A 20133-nucleotide genomic window follows, 5' to 3' on the forward strand; every position below is an offset into this window, starting at 1 on the left:
TAAGTTTTCCTTAAGTATACGACTAAAAACATTAAAATGACATGTATCAATTCGATGGTTGATTTGAAAGCTTTCAAAACCATATGGAAGATAAAAGTCAAAATAATTCAACTGTGAAAACAATACTGTTCACTTTTTTCAAGAATGTGTTCGATGGAAAAAATAAGGTTTTTATGTCATAATTTGTTTAATGTCCAATCCGATCAATCCATGATGTATTAATTATAGTTTTGTTCCATTATTTTTAATAAAAATTGATCTGATCCATCGGAAAAAAATTATATAATAATAACAAAAAATATTTTATATATATAAATAAAGTTATCAAATATATAAAAAAAACTATCGATAATATATACAAATAAACTTACCCTGCGCTAGGCGCAAGTCTTATCTTAGTACCTAAATATTTTAGAAAATGATAGAAGATACAAGGACATTAGTAGGACATAATAATAATTCATTAATGACAAATATATTCGGACCGCGTAAATTATATCTGCTGAAATATGGAGGTGTATGTACACCTTTGTCTAAAAAGGTTGTCCGATGCTGACATGTCAGAGTCCGGCCATCTGAATATTATCACCCGATGAAAAGAACCCTTAAAGCTTTATAGATGGACAAGATATGTACGAGAAGATCATGGTGGGACAATATCTATATATTTTGTATATACTTTAGTCTTCGTAATAAATAAAAAAATACAACCATCCACTATATTCCCAAAAATGTAAAATACAACCATCCACTATATTCCCAAAAATACAACCATCACGTGGGAAGTTGGGTCAATATAGGGCTGGGCAATCAGAATCTTAACCAGATTACGGTTTCAAGTTTTAGATTTATGAAATTCAGTTCTATTTGAATATTATAAAAGTTCAGATTGGATTTGATTCGGTTTTAATCGGATACAGTTCGGATTTAGTTACATGTCTAAGATCCAGTTGAATCTGAAAAAGTTTTGGTTACGAATATTAATAGGGTTATCAATTCCAAATTTATTAATTTAAACTTGATTAAACTATATATATTTCCATTTTTTTTCAATAAATTTGGGTATGTATGTGGCTTCTTCAAACTATATTGTTGTGTTGTTTTTCAAAATAACTTTGGAGGATTCTTCTCCCAACCATACAATATTTATCTTTGAACTATACGTGACAATATCAGACATATCATGACAAACCAAAGCTTTGTTTGAAAGAGAATCATGCATAATATTATTTAAACTTTAAAATAAAACAACATTGTTTAAACTTTAGAAAAAAACCTATTCAAAACATAAAGACATCAATATTGACTAAATGCCAAAATATATCTTAAACTAAATATTTAATCTAATTATTCATGTAATAGATAATTATTTTAGGTATTCAATAATATCTATTTCCGATACATATTATGAAATTAGATTAGACTTGCTACAAGTGTTTTTAATTAGGATTTGGAATTTTTCAAATATCTTTTGGATTCAGTTCAGATAAAATTCATAACCTAAAATACCATAGAACAAGATCCATTAGGTATTTATATCAGGTTTGGATAAGTTCAGATTCATTTCTATCAATTCGAATTCAGTTTAGATTTTTTGATTCAGTTTATTTGTCCAGCCATAGGTCCATATATGTTTCACATGAGATTATACTTAATTTTTTAAATTAATTTTATGTGCAACATGCTTATTTAAAGCTTTCGAATTTTACATGGTGGATTGCTATTCTTTAATTTTAATTTCGCCATAGTTTTATGTTAGCTTTTTTAAAACATATCATAAGAACTTCCTTGATCTAATGATTCCAAAAACGTTTTATATAATACTAGCCGATCAAAATTTGAGTTCCAAATAATTGAAATTTTTGTAAAAATAGATAAATCGTTATAGATAGGTCTACTAATGATACTTACTGATATAATTGTTATAGATAGTTTTACGGATCTTCGGGTCGGGTTCGGGCCAGTTTCTTTCGGGTCCTAAAACATTTAAATCCAATAGGTACTTAGAAATTTTTGGTCTGAGTTCGGGTCGGTTCTTTTCGGTTCCGGGTCAGTTCGGATCTATAATTAAGATACCCATAAAATACCCGTAATTTTTCGGGTCCATATCGGATCCGCGCCAGGTTTGGGTATTTAAGATCTAAAAGGACATGACATACCCAATTCCATCAAATTTAGTCGATATTTATCATATATATCTAAAATTTTACAAAATAACTTAAATGAAACTATTAATAATTAAAATATAACATTTTTAAACTCTAAATTTTACATTTTAAAGCTTCATATTACTTAAAAATGTTACAAAATGATAACATATGTTGTTAACAAAAGATATTTCAACTAAATTATAAAATAATATATATAAAATAGACCACAAAAAATCATAGTTTTGGATATACATGTTTTTAAATAGGGTACAAATCGGTTCTTATCGAGTCGGGTCTATTTGAGTCGGTTCTTCTCGGATCCGAATCTATTCGAATCGGTTCCTTTCGGGTAAAAGAAATTTAGTACCAAAAAGTACTTTTAAATTTTTGGTTCAGTTCCAGATCGGGTATTTTTGGATCGGTTCCGGTTCGAATTTTCGGGTACAGGTTAAAATGCCCAGGCCTAGTTCTAGTAATGATACTAATATAATATGATGTTGTCCACGATAAATTAAGGATTAAAAATACTTCTTGGGAGCTTTCCCGTGTTATAAGAAATGGCAAATCAAGAACCAGAAAACGATGCCATCAAATAAAAAGGTAATTATCATATAGGCAAAATAATTTATATGTTAAAAAAATCAAGGTTCTTTCTTACAGCCTAAAATAATTTATATGTTTTTCTGACAAAATATTGTTATAATATAAAATAAATATACCAATCTAATTTTTTTCATCTAAATAACGATATTCTTCTAGCTTTTTTCTTGCAAAATCATCGACCAAATCATAAAACTTGATCTTTTTCAAAATATCATTTTCAATTGAAATCATCACTAGCTTATTTAATCTTTTTTGTATCATTGTTGTCCGCAGATATGACTTCAACAATTTTAATTTTAAAAAACTTCTCTTTGCAGATGAAACAGTTATATGAATAGTTAGTAAAATTCTATAAACAATAATAGCACTTGAAAAAGAATTAGCAATAGGATAAATTATCAATAATTCAAAATATCAATAGGATAAATTATCTCTTTTGTCATAACTTCTCTAAGTACTTTAATTCTATAAACAATTCATCTCCACTTACGTCAAAATTCTCACCTTTTTAAAAAACATTTGCAAACCTACTACAATAATTATTTAAAGTCATATCATCTAAAACCCATTTTTCAGGGTTAAATAAAAACCAAAAGTCTTTTCATACTCTATTGTTCAAACCTCTTACTAAGTGAAGTAATTGCTTGATCAACTATGCATAAAAAATATTCAATCCTAAATAATGAGATTGTGGAACAACTGAAGGTAAACTATTTGGGATCTAATCAATTTTTTTTCTTTGAATAACACGTTTTTGAGGAAATATTGGACCAACACCTATTAACTATAGCAATTTTTCTAGCACTTTCCAAAGCATTTGAAAAACCAGTATCTCTATACTTTTTGAAAAACTCTACTAATCCCTTAAATTTTTCAATAGCAACATCAATAAGCATATTTTTAGACCGTAAACTTTTACTAACCAACTTAACAGCATATAACATTTCATACCAAATAACAATGCTCACCAAGAACTCAAGTTCACCAAGTTCATTTGTCGCTAAGGATTTAGCTTCACTTCTAATCATAGAATCATTACGCTTTTATATTATCTTTTAAAATATCCCACCTCTTAGTAGATTTAGCAAACATTGTGTATATTTTTTGTATCACTCCAAAAAAATCTTTAGCTTTTCCACAAGTATTATCCATATCACATAACATTAAATTAAGACTATGAGAACTACAACGAGTATAAAACACTCTTGGATTTACATCTAAAAATTGGTTTTGTACTCCTTGATGTTTTCCTTTCATGTTTGCACCATTATCATAAATTTGCCCTTCTACATTATGTATGTTAAATCCCAAAGACGATAATTCATTTTGTAAGACTTCAAAAAGACTTTGACCACTTGTATCTTTCACATGTAAAAATCCTAGAAAAGATTCTTGAATTTTAATAGGATGAGAAGAATAATCTACATACCTCAATATCATTGACATTTGTTCTTGGTGGCCACTATCAGGAGTACAATCAAGTATCAAGAAAAATATTTTGCTTGTTTTATTTTACTTAAAATTTCAGATTTAATTGCAGAAGCAATCAAAATTATCAATTCATTTTGAATATTATGACCAAGATAATGAAAATGAATATCATCATTTATAATTATTTCCACATGCTCTTTGATAACTGGATCATATTCAACTAACATTCAATAAGTCCTAAAAAAATTCCATTGTTATTTTCATACAGTTTAGCATTAGTACCACGAAATGCAAGATTATGCTTTGCAAGAAATTTTACAACAGAAATAATCCTAAACAAAAAAAATTTCCAATGATCTTTTTCTTTTAAAATTAGTGTTTGAGCCACTTTATCAATAGTTTGAGAAAAATCTTAACTGCATATCATACCAAATTGTCATATTCTTAACATGTGCAACACTTGTTTCATGCTCTTTAAGCCTAGAACTAAGATGTGCCCAATCTTTAAAACCTTCATGAACTAACATTTTCCAACAGATTTTTTAAATATCTTACAGCAAAAACAAAATAATTTATCAATTTCCTTACAGTAGACTAACCAATCTCTTTTGCATTTTTCTCCATTCAATAAAATTCAGAAAAGCATCTATTGAATTTATCTTTTTAGACATATCTCTTTAAGGACTGTTTTCTACTAAAATATCAATCATCTTAGAATCAAGAACATTCCAATTTCTTGGATCAAAAATGTCAAACTTATAATCATTTACTTTTTCTAAATCATCATCATCTTAATTCAAACAATCAGCATTTTTAAGATCATTCTCACAAACATCATCACAATCATATCATCTCTAGGAATACAAACATCAACACTATCATCATTTTTATTCATATCTTTTATATTTTCATATTCATTGTTTTGAGTGGAAGTAACATCTTTTGGTTTTTTAATTAAAAACTTATGAAAAATATCTCTTTGAGACTCTATAAATTTTTCAGTTTCTTTTTTCTTTTGACTTTTTTGTATCTACAATCAGGAACCATAATCTATAAAATAATAATAGAACAATAGAACCTGGATAGGAGTTAGACAAAAAGTGATTTGATCAGACAAGAACTTGGAGACTCTTCTTTTTCTCTCTCGACATAATGTATTATACAGCAATAGCTACAAATTGGTAACTGTAGGTGTAATACATGTAGAACTGTTTTCTGTATATTGTGGAAAGAGATAGATCTATCCATCGTGAAACCGTATATAAAATCGTTTCATTTATAAATAGATTGACTTTGTGATTTGTGTGCGGCGGAGGTTTTGGTTCCGTACCTCCATCGTGATCTATCCATCGTGAAACCGTATATAAAATCATTTATCATTTATAAATAGATTGACTTTGTGAGTTTTGTGCGGCGGATGTTTTGGTTCCGTACCATTTTAGGGTCCGATTGGTAAAGACTTTCGCTTTAGACTATTGACTGTAGAGATTTTGGCTGTTAAAACTGTAAGTATTATTTTAAAAAATAAAATAATAATAAAAGTTATAGAAATTGTTATTTTATTCTTAATATTCCATTACAAATATAAAATTATATAAATAATAAAGAAAAACCATATATGAAAACAAAAGTAAATTAATATGGATCTCAAAATAACTAGAAAAAATAACAATAATTAATTTATCAAACTAACTTTAAAATAAAATTAATATAACTTACATTAAGGTGTTTTAGTTATTATGGGGTAAAAAAAAGTTATTTTTATGATAAAAATGTTTTTTTATATTCTCAAAGTCACGTAGAAGTGGTCGTAGAAAAACTAGTGTAAAAAAAAAGAAAAATAAGAAAGGGCTTTGAGAACTTTAGAATCAATATTTTTCAAAAAAGCTTGATTGGTGAAAAATGAACTTTAGAAACTGTTTAATCCCACAAAGTATCGACACTTTGACAGCCACAACTCCAATGAGACCCTTAATAATTTAATAATAGATAGTTTCTTCAGCATTGAATGCCCAAAAATAGCCACATCTTTTTTTCAATAGAACAACAAGGTACCATTCAAATTAAACAAAACAAAAATCGAGAAATTAACATCAACAAATCAGGAGGATATTAATTCATAATAATAAATAATCGTTAAACTTGGTGAAAACCCCTTGAAGATGAAGCAAATACAAAATAAAAATCTCTCACGTCATATATTTTGTTTATTCGCTTAGAAAATGACGTCAGGGACAATACCGAGTTCCTTGAAAGCAGCGGGACAATCAGCTAACGGGGTCTTAACCATGAAACCGAGTGGGTTAACGATACGTGTCTCGTGAGAGACGATTCCGTCGTTCGCCGTTAAACTGATCTTAGCGGCGTTACGTAAATAAGCCTCTTTGCTGACATCACTGCAACCACTGTCCGGTGATTGGACCAACACGAGCTCGCAAACTTCTTCTTCGTGGTCACCGGTTACTTCAATCTTGTAGCTTCCTGATTTGTCGGTAACGGCTTCTTTGGTCAACGTTAGGGTTCCGTTTGTTCTGCTTCTGCACTCCAACTTCACTTTCGCCCCTTCACAAACACGAAAAAAATGTTAAACCAAATTAAATACTACTTAAATGTTTGAACATAATATGAGATTGATTTAGTTTTAAACTGTGGTCGGGCTACGTACTCAAAAATATTTGCAAACTGCATCAAGTCATTCGGATTCAGAAACCGATATATTATTGTAAGACGTTGCATGCATTCTTAATTATAACATGCAAGATAGAGTGCGCAAACACATACTCGTCCCAAACTGTTTCGTTATGCAATGTTTTTATGAAACGTATGTTTGATGTGCTATTTTTTTTATTACAGGCTCAAATATATTCACACATTCATGCATGATAAATTGTTTAATTTACCTTCGAGGAATTGGCTGAGACGGGTAACGAACTGGACACGGCAAGTGTCACAGTAAACTGATCCCTGAATCTGGAAAATGTCAAAATCATCAGCATCTGCGGCAGTAAAACCGGCGAGAGAGGACAAACACACGGTGGAGACGATAAAGAGAGAGAAGACGATTGCTTTGGCAGCCATTTTTGTTAAAATATTTTTTTCTTTGTTTTGTGTTTTGTTTGGTGGTCTTTTCTTCTTTTTGATTTCTCTTTATAATAGTTTAGTTTCAAACGGTAAGTTGAGTTATGTTTGAGAAGAGGACAACTATTCTCGTGGAGCACCGAGTTTGTTTTATATTAGAAACCCGATTGTTATTTTTAGACTAGAACTAAGTAAGTCGTTTGTTTGTTAATTTAAAATTAGTTTCAATAGGTTTTGAATATAAGAATGCTAAGTTTATTAAAGCTTAATTATAGCAGAGGTTTCTATTTTTTACCACCTTTTTCTCTCTTTTTCTCCTTTGTTAACAATAGAGTAGCATACAAAATATTTCTAAGATTGTTTAATTTAATTTATTGGAAATAACGTTCATTTTAGGATCGATCCTTGAATTCTTTTACTGAACAGTTGATGTTGAATTATTTTGTTTATATTACTCATATAAATCCAGTACCATGAGAAAAGAAAATTTTCAACATGAGATTTTAATTTGACGATTCAATGAAAAACGTATTCTTAAAGATAACGATTCAAATTCTAACAAAAATTAATTATTGATTCAATAAATTCATCTATATTATATAGTATTTGATTTGATAATTTTTAAACAACATTTGGCTCATTCAACTTGAATAAACCTGATTTTTCGAACCAAATGAATAACACCAAATTTATATTCAGGAATTTGGCTCTAAAACCATTAAAAACTAATTAAATACACATACTTGATTTATTTTTATTTTTTTGACAACATACACATACTTGATATTATACTCTTTTTGTATCATTTATGTTTATAACCAACTAAAGTGCATTGGTAAGTTGATATTATACTCTTTTTATGGCTGTAATGTCATTCCACTCTTTATAACAAACCAAAGTGTCATGTATGATTAATTGAAAAAGACAATAAAATTATAAAAGATAAATAGCTAAAAAAAAATAACACCGATATTAACGTTGTTTGCAAAACTCTAAGAACCCAAAGTCTAAAACCATAAACCCTAAATCTAGAAAACCCTAAATCTAGAAAACCCTAAATTCTAAACCATAAAACTTATAAAATCTAAACCAAAAATCTTAAACCCTAAACCCAAAACTTTAAACAATAACCCCTAAATCCTGAAATCTAAACCCTAAAGCCTAAAACCTAAACCCAAAACTCTACATCATAGACCCTAAATCCTAAAATATAAACTCTAAATCCTAAATCCTAAACCCAAAACTCTAAATCCTAAAGCCTAAACCCAAAACTCTAAATCTTAAAACCAAAACTCTAAACCGTAAACCTGAACCCTAAACAAGTGATGGGTTTAGGATTTAGAGTTTAGGGTTTAGGGATTAGGATTTAGGGTTTAGATTATAGGATTTAGGGTTTATGGTTTAGAGTTTTGGGTTTATGGTTTAGAGTTTTGAGTTTAGATTTCAGGATTTAAGGTCTATGGTTTAGAGTTTTGAGTTTAGGCTTTAGGGTTTAGATTTTAGGATTAGGGTTTATGGTTTAGAGTTTTCACTTTAGGGTTTAAGATTTAGGGTTTATTGTTTTAGACTTTAGGCTTTTAGAATTTGAAGTTTTGCAGACGGCGTTAATATCAGTGTTATTTTTTCAGCTGTTTATCATTTTTTTTTTAATTTTATCGTCTTTTTTAGTTAATCCTACATGACACTTTGGTTGGTTATAAAGAGTGGAGTGAATACAAAGACAGACAGTTTGGCGCAGAATGCGAGGAAACAAATGTCTGTTGTTGTTCATATAGATGCAGAGTTACCAGTTTGGTTTGCAAAGATTTCATAGAATCTATTTAGGTTGATGATAAAAAAAAGAGTGGAATGAATTTAACCATTCACTATAGAGATGAACCTAAGTATCAGGCGCAAAGCAAATATTTAGGGGGATGTCACCCTTCCTGATACAATTCTCTTCCAAATATGTTTAGGTATGATCGCACTCTAAAAAGGTGTCTCTCCTGGCTTATCTTTTCTTCTTTGGAACATCCCTACGCCACATGAAATCTAGATGCCTATTTCTACATGACCCAGACAGTCCAAATTAGTGATTTGTAAAATTGGAGAATATAAATATATTTTTGTGTTGTGTTTTAATAACTTACATGAGAATTATATGTAACAAGAAGTAGACCTATCTCAATTAGAAATAAAATTTATTTAAATTTTATAACATCAACATAATAATAGCACAAGGCTCTCTCCAAAAAATACACATCAGATTTTTAAGAGCATAAGAGATTGACATGTCAATAAAAACCAGTAAAAACATTTTATTTACATATCTACATAAGTTTACACGTCGGCAAAATTGAGACACTATATTCAATACTTTGCGGTTTCATAGACCACGCAAGGTTTAATTCTTGGACGATTCTACTTCTCACGCATACATGAATTTAGGATAATGTTCTATATTTGCCGGACCATCATCCTTCTTCTTCTATCTTTTGCTGGCCAGATTCAGAAGAAGATGATAGTTCTCTGGAAGAGTTATTCAACAAGGTAAAACGTGATAAAACGTGAGTGTTTGGTTCAAGTTCAAGTATACTAACCAATCTGATTGTTTTTGTCATTAAACTTCAGCTTTTCATAACTGTTGCAACTTGCAAGATTTAACTTTAAGAAACTGAAACAGTTGTAACTCTAATGGCGAGGGGAGGAGGACGTGAGCCTCATCCGGGTGGCTAGCCGTGAATGGGATCATCCCATTTGTTGCTCATTTAATATAGGGAAGGATCCTCTGTTACCTTCTATCCAACAATTAGCCAATGTTCTTCTCATCTATATTTTATTTGCTTCATTGGATCATAACAAGATTTCTTTTTTTACTTGTTGTTATGCTTCTTGCTATCTCTTCTTCCACAGTTTGAACTTTAACTTGTCTTCTTCGTTACAGGAATCACATCTGGATGACTATAGTTTGACAAGAATGACTATTTTAATTCAGTTTTTACAGTATCTAGAGTAGTACTACATCTTTCTTACAAATATATCTCTATGTCCCTGATTGTGCAAACACAATTGAATATAAAGATAATTAATAACGTTAGCAATGTTTGGCAATGGAATTTACAATAGCTAAGAATCAATGCCACAAAGAATAAAATAACAATTTGGAAAATGGTGGAAGAAAGGTGGAGGCTAGGGCGACAACCTCTAGAAAACCAAACAAAAATAAAATAAAAGGTCTAAGTATGAGGGAAGATGAATCGTCTTGTCTTAGAAGTAGAGAGACAACATTATAAATAAATAATGAAAGGAAAATGGTTATAAGAAGGTCTAAGTATGGCTGGATCCAAAGTTGAGAAGCAAAATGTGAAAAGGTACCCAAACTCATTTGTCAGTCCAATAAAATAGATAGTAGATGAACTATGCTGGCTAATTATATTGATATTTCATTGAAAATATTTATTTAAAAAATTTATTTTATAAAAATATGATAACAAAAAACACCACGGATCCGCAGCGTAGCGCGGATAATTACCTAGTATATCTAAATCATCTAATCTTTATCATAATAGAATTTATATAGTATTATTTGGTTTAGGCTTCATAAATTTCATGGGCTTTAAAATACATATCTTGCTATTGGATAAGCATTTACAATGGGGTTCTACCCATTGAAATTCTAAAACATATAACATATATTTGTATATATATTAATATTAATATTTAATTCTGGACCTTTAATTTTATAAGAAACCCAACCCAAATGTTTTAGAAAATTTTGGATTGGATTTCCCATAAAATTAAGAACTCCACAATTAAATACTAGTATAAAAATATACGTACACATATATGTATGTGTACAACCCTATCGAAGGTGCTCTTAACATATCTCCAAAATGATTCAGTGGAAGGTGTTCAGCCCAAAGCTTTAATTTTGGGATGTTCACTTATCACTATTCTTATTGCCGTTACAATTTGACTTCTAATCCTCCTTAGCAAGTAAATTAAGTTGATTTACAGAAAATTTTTATGCTGGCATGTAGTTCAAATTTTCCTGTTGAAAGTTAGGAAAAAGTTTGATACATTTCATGACATCAAAACAGTTAAGTTTAGTTGATTTCTATTTTGGAAACAACAATTTAAATCATTTCTTGTATGTAAAAATTACGAAATTTTTTTGATGATAGCTAAATTTTGTCTGATAATAATTATATTACTCAGTAAAACATTTTTTTTTAATTTATGGACATATGTATCTTTTTATTATTAATGATAGTTCCACATATGTATCTTTTTTTATTTAGTCGTTTAGACATCGTTCTCACTTTGGCCAATTATAATATGGATTTATGTCCAAAAATGATATTCCGTAAACATCCTTGTTAGCGCCCGATTTATAATTTTACTTCTATTGTCCCTAACTAAAACTTATTACCAATTATATTGTATTTTATAGACAAAATGGAAAAGTTCAAAGAAATTCGAATAGATGAAATTGGTGCATGGGAACATCATTGAACAGGAAACTTTTTGGCAAATGGTTTAGATTTATCTACAGATACTTAGTGCAATGAAGTTCACTTTTGTTGTGAGTGACTAGATTCGAAATTAATTTGTCGAATCTTTTTTCCCTTTGTTTTAAGCTTTTAACTTGCACGGATGGTTCTCTTATGAATAAAGGAAATCTAATTCTTGAATTTAAATTAAATTAATCTATATTATTAAAAGAGAAGTACCCATTAAAAAATACTCATAAGTTTTCTAACTTAATTACACTTCCATGCCACTGAGAATTAAATTAAACTACCTATTTTAATGCTTGTCTTTTTTTCCAGTTAAATTAATGAATTTTTCTTAATCAAATTTAAACCTAATGTCATTAAATCAACTTCCAGACGTGAATATGTAATGGTTAATTAAGTACAACTTCGAAACTTAATGTCATTTAACCAAAACCAACCAAGTAATTTTTTTTTAACGTATTAATGTTATGGACATTAATTTCTAGACCTTAAACAAAACAAAGACAAAAAAAATTTTACACAAAACAAAGAGTTAAAGAAAAAAAAATTTTGTTACACTTCCCGAAAAAAAAACGGTTACAACATGGGCTTTCCTTATAAGACCTTTTAACATATTAGTGTTATGGACATTTAATAATTATCTTGACTCAAAACAAAGACTATAAATAATTTATTATTAATAAAATATCTACAATTATTTACAATTTTATGACCAATTCATCGGCCGTTTTTATATGTTTAATTTTTCATATAAGTTTAAAAATCATTGTATTTTCTTTAAATATGTATAACTAATTTATAATCTTTTATGCCATACTAAGTCATAATATAATATTTCTTCATATTTTACATTCATAACCATTATTTTTATATATCGTATACAATTCTCTAATTACGTGTATATGTTCAATTTGTTTATATGATATCGAATATTCGTCATAAATAAATGGTTTAAGACGCCAAAAAAATTATTTAATTAGTGGATATAATACATTAAATATTACAAATACATCACTTAGTTGAATAAATAATCAAAATCCGGAAATTCATACCCGCACTGGCGCACAGGTCAGAGTCTAGTTAATTAATTAAAAGACAAAAGGAGATTCCATGTTTTGATGAGATTACTAATTTTGATGCATTAGAAGTATATTTAACATGTGAAAACCAAATGAATTACGTTTTTTCATACATACATTGAGTAGCTGAAAATTGTTAGTTTCAAACAAATATGTTTTCAGATTATATTTGCAGTTTTTTTGTTCCACATGTCATTCTTAATTTTCAACTTTCCGTTTCAAGTAAATAAATATATTTGTCCAAAACGAAAACCAGTTTCGATTTCAAAGTTCGAATATCATAAGCCTAGAGAGATTAAAGTCTAATAAGTTCAACTTTCTAGTTATTAAATGTATTTGTTTACAAACTTAAACCGCAGCTGTAACGAAAAATGCAGCCAAACTGAAAGTGAAGAGGATGAGTTTATCTCAGTTTGATCTTTGATGTAGAAAAAATACTTAACAACCATAAATAAACTTAACAAGCCATGCATGATCGATCTGGTTATGTATATATGGATGTAAAAGATGTCATTACGTGTAAACTTAAAATACTTTGTCCTAATCACTTCATGGGTACATTACCAATAACATAAACCTTTTCACTATAAAACCCCAATTCCAAAACCTTTTGGAGTAACAAATTAGTATCAATATCCTTCAACTTCTCTAAACCAAATGGCTTTAACACAGATCCAAATCTTTCTCATTGTCTCTCTAGTTTCATCATTCAGTTTATCGACCACTCTTTCTCGTCCACTCGATGAAGTCACCATGCAAAAGAGACATGCCGCGTGGATGACCGAACACGGCCGTGTTTACGCAGATGCGAACGAGAAAAACAACCGCTACGTTGTGTTCAAACGCAACGTGGAAAGCATTGAACGCTTAAATGAAGTTCAATACGGACTAACGTTTAAACTCGCGGTGAACCAGTTTGCTGATCTAACCAACGAAGAATTCCGTTCTATGTACACTGGTTACAAAGGAAACTCGGTGTTGTCTAGTCGAACGAAACCTACGTCGTTTAGGTACCAACACGTTTCTTCTGATGCTTTGCCGATTTCTGTTGATTGGAGGAAGAAAGGAGCTGTGACTCCTATCAAGGATCAAGGCTCATGCGGTAATATAATTCCGAAGCTTTATTCGTTTGCATATGTATAAACTAAACCAAGCTAAATTTTGAACCGGGATAATCGAACAATCAGGGTTCCTTATCCCGAACGATTTAATCTCTTAATATATACAGAATATAACCCGAACAAAGAAGTCTAGTGTAACTAAACCGATCCAAATAAATCAAAATTAATTACAAGTCCCTGTATAGTTATACTGTATACAAAACGAAAATATATTTAATATATTAAATTTTGATAGAAAAATATTTTGAACATTTTAGTAGATTCTCTAAAACCGAAACTGATTTGAACCGAGAATTTTAAAAGGAACTGTAAGATTCCGTTTATGGATGCTCAAACCCAACACAAAAGGGAAATATATGACCTGATCAGATCGGATCACCAAATAGTTAGTTGCTTGGATTGTGAACTAACGAGTGAATGTTTTGCGTAGGATCTTGTTGGGCGTTTTCAGCTGTTGCGGCTATAGAAGGAGTAGCACAGATAAAGAAAGGGAAACTCATTTCTTTGTCTGAACAAGAGCTTGTCGACTGCGACACAAACGATGATGGCTGCATGGGCGGTTACATGAATAGTGCGTTTAACTACACAATGACTACTGGCGGCTTAACCTCTGAATCAAATTATCCTTATAAAAGCACAGACGGCACTTGCAACATCAACAAAACTAAACAGATAGCAACTTCTATCAAAGGTTTCCCTTTAATAATTCCCTCATAAAAGTCGTAGAAAAAGATTCATATAATAATCCGAAAAGTTAACCGAATAAACAAAAACTAATTACAAAAATCAAAAAAATAAAATTGTTGTTTATAAGGAAAACCAAACATAACTAAATAAACCAATCGAAATACGCAAATGTCTAAATACTATAGCTCATGCTTTGGTTTTTGAAATGAAGAAAATACTAGTGCTCATGCTTTGAAATTATATCTCTTCTACACATATCATAGGTTTTGAGGATGTCCCGGCTAACGATGAGAAAGCCCTAATGAAGGCAGTGGCACACCACCCGGTTAGCATTGGAATAGCGGGAGGAGGTACTGGTTTCCAATTCTATTCGTCCGGTGTGTTCAGCGGAGAGTGCTCAACTCATCTTGATCACGGGGTAGCTGTAGTTGGATACGGCAAATCTAGCAACGGATCAAAGTACTGGATCCTCAAGAACTCATGGGGACCAAAATGGGGAGAACGTGGATACATGAGGATCAAAAAAGATACCAAGGCTAAACACGGACAATGTGGTCTTGCCATGAACGCTTCTTACCCAACTATGTGAAAAAATCGGTTCAGTATCCGGTTAAGCTTTAAAATAAATGTGTGTTTGGTTATAGTTTAAGACTGTTGCATGTAATATGCGAAATGGTAAGTTTATGTAATGCAAAAGATTTGATACTTTGAATAAAGTTGAGAACTTCATTATATAACTCATATGGGGTTTGCCATCATAATGAAATCAGATTCTCTTATCATAAGCTTCAGTATCTTGTTTCTTGGATTGGAAACTGCAGGGTACTATGCACAATGTTCTCATCCACAAGTCTCAAACCATTTGACTCTTCTTTCAGAGTCATTGCATGTTAAGTAAATAGATGATACCAAAAAGGATCTCTTTGTAAATACTTATAAGTCTCAGTAGCCCTACATTGGAGCTCTGTATAAATACGTTTTACATTCTTAATAAGATATTCATTCAGCCAATCGTATATGGTATCAGAGCCTTGATAGACCTAATCAAGCGCCGCCTCTTTTCTTTTCAAAATTTTCTTTCTCCGATCATGTCTGAAACCACAAACTCACCGACCACAACCACTGGAACAATCGCTGTATCAGCCACTTCATCGATTCTCAATGTCAATATGACAAACGTAACCAATCTCACCGGTTCCAACTTTCTGATGTGGAGCAGACAGGTTCATGCTCTGCTTGATGGTTACGACTTGGCCGGCTACATTGAAGGCTCCATCGCCGTGCCCTCCGCAACGATTACCTCTGAAGACGGTATCACAACCAACCCGGCTTACACTCTCTGGAAAAGACAGGATCGCCTGATTTACAGTTCCTTACTCGGTGCAATCACGCCCACGATTCAACCCATCCTCTCCACTGCGTCAAGTGCATCAGAGATCTGGCAAACCCTCACCATGACCTATGCGAAACCAAGTAGAGCTCATGTCAAGCATATTCGTCAACAGATTCAAAACTGGAAGAAAGGCAGTAAGTCTATCAATGAGTACTTTCAAGGACTTACAACACGATTTGATGAACAGCCATCAACCGAGAGTACTAGTCATGGAAATAGGAACAAGTGTCCTGTTCCAATACGGTCGAAAGCTTTAGTAAACCCGAGAAACAAAACTCAGCAGAGGAAAGCTGTGTTAAAGGGCTTAGAGCATTAATATCGCAGGCTCTTAAGCTGTCCCTTAAGGGTAAATGAAATTAAAAAAAAAAAACACTTAATGAAATAGGAGGTGTGTCTTAATTAGGGGTTAGAAGAGGTGGTTCTTCTGGACACGTGTTGTGTGAAGAGAGAACAGAGGAGGGGTGAAAACGAATGGGCTTCCTGTTTCTCATTTCTCTCTCTTGAAACCTCTCCGAGAGGCGAAGGAAACGGCGATCGTGTCTCTCGCCGCGTTTCGTCGACGAAACGGCGCTGTCTGTCTTGGTGGCTGTCGTCGACCGATGATTCTCTCCCTCTCCGTGTGTCTCCTCGACGGCGACGGATCGGTTCGGCTTTCTGTTTCTCCTTTCTCTCTCTCGAAACCTCTCGAAGAGGCGAAGAAAACGGCGATCGTGTCTCTCTCCGCGTCTCGTCGACCGCTGATTCTCTCCCTCTCCGTGGGTCTCCTCGACGGCGACGGATCGGTTCTCTCTGTGGGTCTCCTCGAATCGAAAGGTAAAAGTATTGTTCAGTTCTTCAACCATGCATGTCTTTAGATTATGGTTATTATTGTACTGATCGAAAGTTTGCTTGGTTTGCCGGTTCGATTGTGTCTATAGGTGGCTCTGCTCGACGGTGACGGAGCTCTCTGACGGTGGCTCTCCTCGACGGCGACGGAGCTCTCTGACGGTGGCTCTCCTCGCTGGCAACGGAGATCTCTGACTGTGGCTCTCCTCGAAACGAAAGGTAATGTTTATGTTTAATGTTCCTGAATGATGTATTTCTTAGATTGTGCTTCTTCTGTGTCTAGATTGATTGTTTGTTGTGTTCGATTCTGTGTCTAGATTGATTTGTCTCGTGTTCGATCAATATTGATTTGTTTCTTGCAAGTTGTTCATTTTTTTATTTGTTTATGTCTGTTGATTCCTTTGTTTTGTTTTGTCTTTGTGTTGTGAGATGGATGGAACAAATCCCCTTTGTTCAGTGGAAAGAGACTTGAGGAAAATATAATCCAACAAAGGACTACAACAGCAAAACAGGTTAGTGTACCTCTTTCATCTACTCTGAAATGAATTGATTAAGCTTCTGTGATGAAATGAAGGTAGGGTAATTAATGTGGTGGTTAGAGTTGAAATATGGTTGTGTTTGGCAATAAATCGAACTGATGGGTAGATAGAAAAGCGAATGTGAAGTCCGATGAATTGAGTTTAAAAAAGAGACTTTATTTGTGGTTGAATTGTCATGAATGAGTATCATTGTTTTGGTTAAGGTTACAATTGAAAATGGACTGTGAAGTGTGATGAACGAGTTTTAAAAAATACTTCCTTTCTGGTTGAATTTTGATTAAAGAGTTTTAAAAAATACTTTCTTTATGGTTGAATTGTGATGAATGAGTTATAATCTTTTGGTTAGGGGTTAGAATACGGTTGTGTGTCGTAATAAATTGAGGTGATGGATGAGTTATAAATTGAAGTTATTGTTAGATAAATGTCTACTCCAATTGGTTGTGTGTTGGAGATGAATGCCTTCTTCTTTCTCTCTGCTATATAACAGAGACCTTGGTCTCTTCCATTTATGAAACAGGATCCCTCTTCTATCCTTTTCTTTTTAAGATATGGATTCTAATCCGTATGTGAATATAAATTTTGTTGATCTTCTTCAAAGTCAACAAGATACTTCTTCGATTCCTTTTCTTACCACTCAAGCTACCGAAGGTATAAACTTCCAACAAGAAACTTCTTCAGGGCGCAAGGAACGAAGGACTTGGTCGCCTACAGATGATATAGTCCTCATCAGCTCGTGGTTAAACATGAGAAAAGATCCCCTTGTCGGGAATGAGCAAAGGTCCATAGCTTTCTGGAAGAGAATAGCAGCGTATTTTGCGGCCAGTCCTAAGCTTGCTGGCTCTGAAAAAAGAGAGTCATCTCACTGCAAGCAAAGGTGGCACAGGATCAATGACTTAGTGTCAAAGTTTTGTGGAGCATACGAGGCAGCAACCATAGAGAAAAGTAGTGGACAAAATGAAAATGATGTTCTCAAACTTGCCCACGAAATATTCTTCACCAACTATAAGAAAAAGTTCACCCTTGAACACGCTTGGAAGGAGTTGAGAAATGACCAGAAGTGGTGTGACTTTTCCACGGCCAAAACCGGTAGTGCTTGTTAAGTTTAATCTGTCTCGGGTTCTTGTTCTCGTTTATGCTTTGCTCTCTGTTTCTTGTTCTCGTTAATGCTTAGATGTATGTTTCTTGTTCTTGTTAATGCTTTGATCTCTGTTTCTTGTTCTTGTTAACGCTTTGATCTAGTACTTGTTCTCATTCTATGGTTGTTTTCATGTTTTAGGTGAGATCGAAGAGTGTTCATCGCATGCCAAAGTATTGAGGTTGAAGTTGCACGGTCACGGGACACTCTTTTTGTCAGTGTGTATCATTGTATCAGTTTCGTTTTCAGGTGACGGGACACTCTTTTGTATCAGTGTGTCACGGGCACTCTTGGTTTATAGTAATGTCTTGTGCACTCTTGTCTGAACGTTATGTCTTTTGTGGTGTGTATCAGTGTATCAGTTTGTCACGGGCCAATGTAATTTTTTTGTCTTTGTCTGAAATATGTATCACGGATTTGTGTAAACATTGTCTCCACTCTATATATAAAATTACTTTCTCTCATTCTCACCAAGCATAACAATCATCTTCTCCATCTCACCGAGCATAACAATCATCTTCTCCATCTCACCGAACAAAACATTGTTCTCTTATCTCCTTTTCACCAAACAAAACAATCAAAAACAATTTCTTCTTCTCCATCTCACCGAACAAAACATTGTTCTCTTATCTCCTTTTCACCAAACAAAACAATCAAAAACAATTTCTTCTTCTCCATCTCACCGAACAAAACATTGTTCTCTTATCTCCTTTTCACCAACCAAAAACAACCAAAAACAATGGCATCCTCTTCTCATAATACTTTTGATGAATCATAAGATGATACTTTTGATCAACACTTTGATCAATATTTTGATCAAACGTTCGAGAATATGACCATTGCTTATGGTGATGCAGAAGAAGCAAGGAAAAAAAAGAAAAAAAAAACGAGCTTATATCGAAAGAAATCGAGAAGAAGGTCATGTACGTCTATGGAATGATTATTTCAGTGAAACTCCGACGTATCCTGGAAATTTTTTCCGATGCCGTTTTAGAATGAACAAGCCATTGTTCATGCACATCGTCGGTCGACTCTCCAATGAAGTTCAATTCTTTCGCCAAAAAGAAGATGCTCTTGGAAGGCTTGGTCTCTCTACACTCCAAAAGTGTACATCAGCTATTCGTGTCTTGGCATATGGTACTGCAGCTGATACGGTCGATGAATACTTACGTCTCGGTGAATCCACAACTCGTAAATGTCTGGAACATTTTGTGGAAGGAATAATACATTTATTCGGCGAGGAGTACGTAAGAAGACCAACATCGACTCATCTTCAACGTCTACTTGATGTTGGAGAGCATCGTGGATTTCCCGGGATGATAGGAAGCATCGATTGTATGCATTGGGAGTGGAAGAATTGTCTCACTGCTTGGAAATGGCAATATTCTCGTGGCTCGTAAAAACCAACAATCGTTTTAGAGGCTGTTGCTTCATATGATCTCTGGATATGACACGCGTTTTTTGGACCTCCAGGTACCGTAAACGATATCAATGTTCTTGATCGCTCACTTGTTTTTGATGACATAATAAAGGGTCATACTCCGGAAGTCACTTACTATGTCAATGGAAGAGAGTATCATTTGACTTACTATC

The 20133-nt window shown here is 32.6% G+C and overlaps 3 protein-coding genes across 3 annotated transcripts; 2 read left to right on the forward strand and 1 right to left on the reverse strand.

The window, feature by feature from the left end:
• Positions 1-6167: 6167 nt before the first annotated feature.
• LOC106305014 (pollen-specific protein-like At4g18596) lies at positions 6168-7383 on the reverse strand. Its single transcript, XM_013741392.1, has 2 exons — positions 7085-7383; positions 6168-6746 (listed from the first exon to the last, which is right to left on the reverse strand). Exons 1-2 carry the CDS (start codon positions 7260-7262, stop codon positions 6400-6402), a joined length of 525 nt encoding a protein of 174 aa, XP_013596846.1. The 5' UTR covers positions 7263-7383; the 3' UTR covers positions 6168-6399.
• Positions 7384-13367: 5984 nt separating this feature from the next.
• Positions 13368-15382, forward strand: LOC106304683 (senescence-specific cysteine protease SAG12-like). Its single transcript, XM_013741080.1, has 3 exons — positions 13368-13942; positions 14392-14652; positions 14912-15382. The coding sequence occupies exons 1-3, from the start codon at positions 13498-13500 to the stop codon at positions 15235-15237; spliced, it is 1032 nt and encodes a 343-aa protein (XP_013596534.1). The 5' UTR covers positions 13368-13497; the 3' UTR covers positions 15238-15382.
• A 354-nt stretch (positions 15383-15736) lies between these two features.
• LOC106302998 lies at positions 15737-16357 on the forward strand. Its single transcript, XM_013739381.1, has one exon. The coding sequence runs from the start codon at positions 15737-15739 to the stop codon at positions 16355-16357; it is 621 nt and encodes a 206-aa protein (XP_013594835.1).
• Positions 16358-20133: the final 3776 nt, after the last annotated feature.

This window comes from Brassica oleracea, chromosome C7 (genome assembly GCF_000695525.1).
Source record: "Brassica oleracea var. oleracea cultivar TO1000 chromosome C7, BOL, whole genome shotgun sequence".
NCBI lineage: Eukaryota > Viridiplantae > Streptophyta > Magnoliopsida > Brassicales > Brassicaceae > Brassica > Brassica oleracea.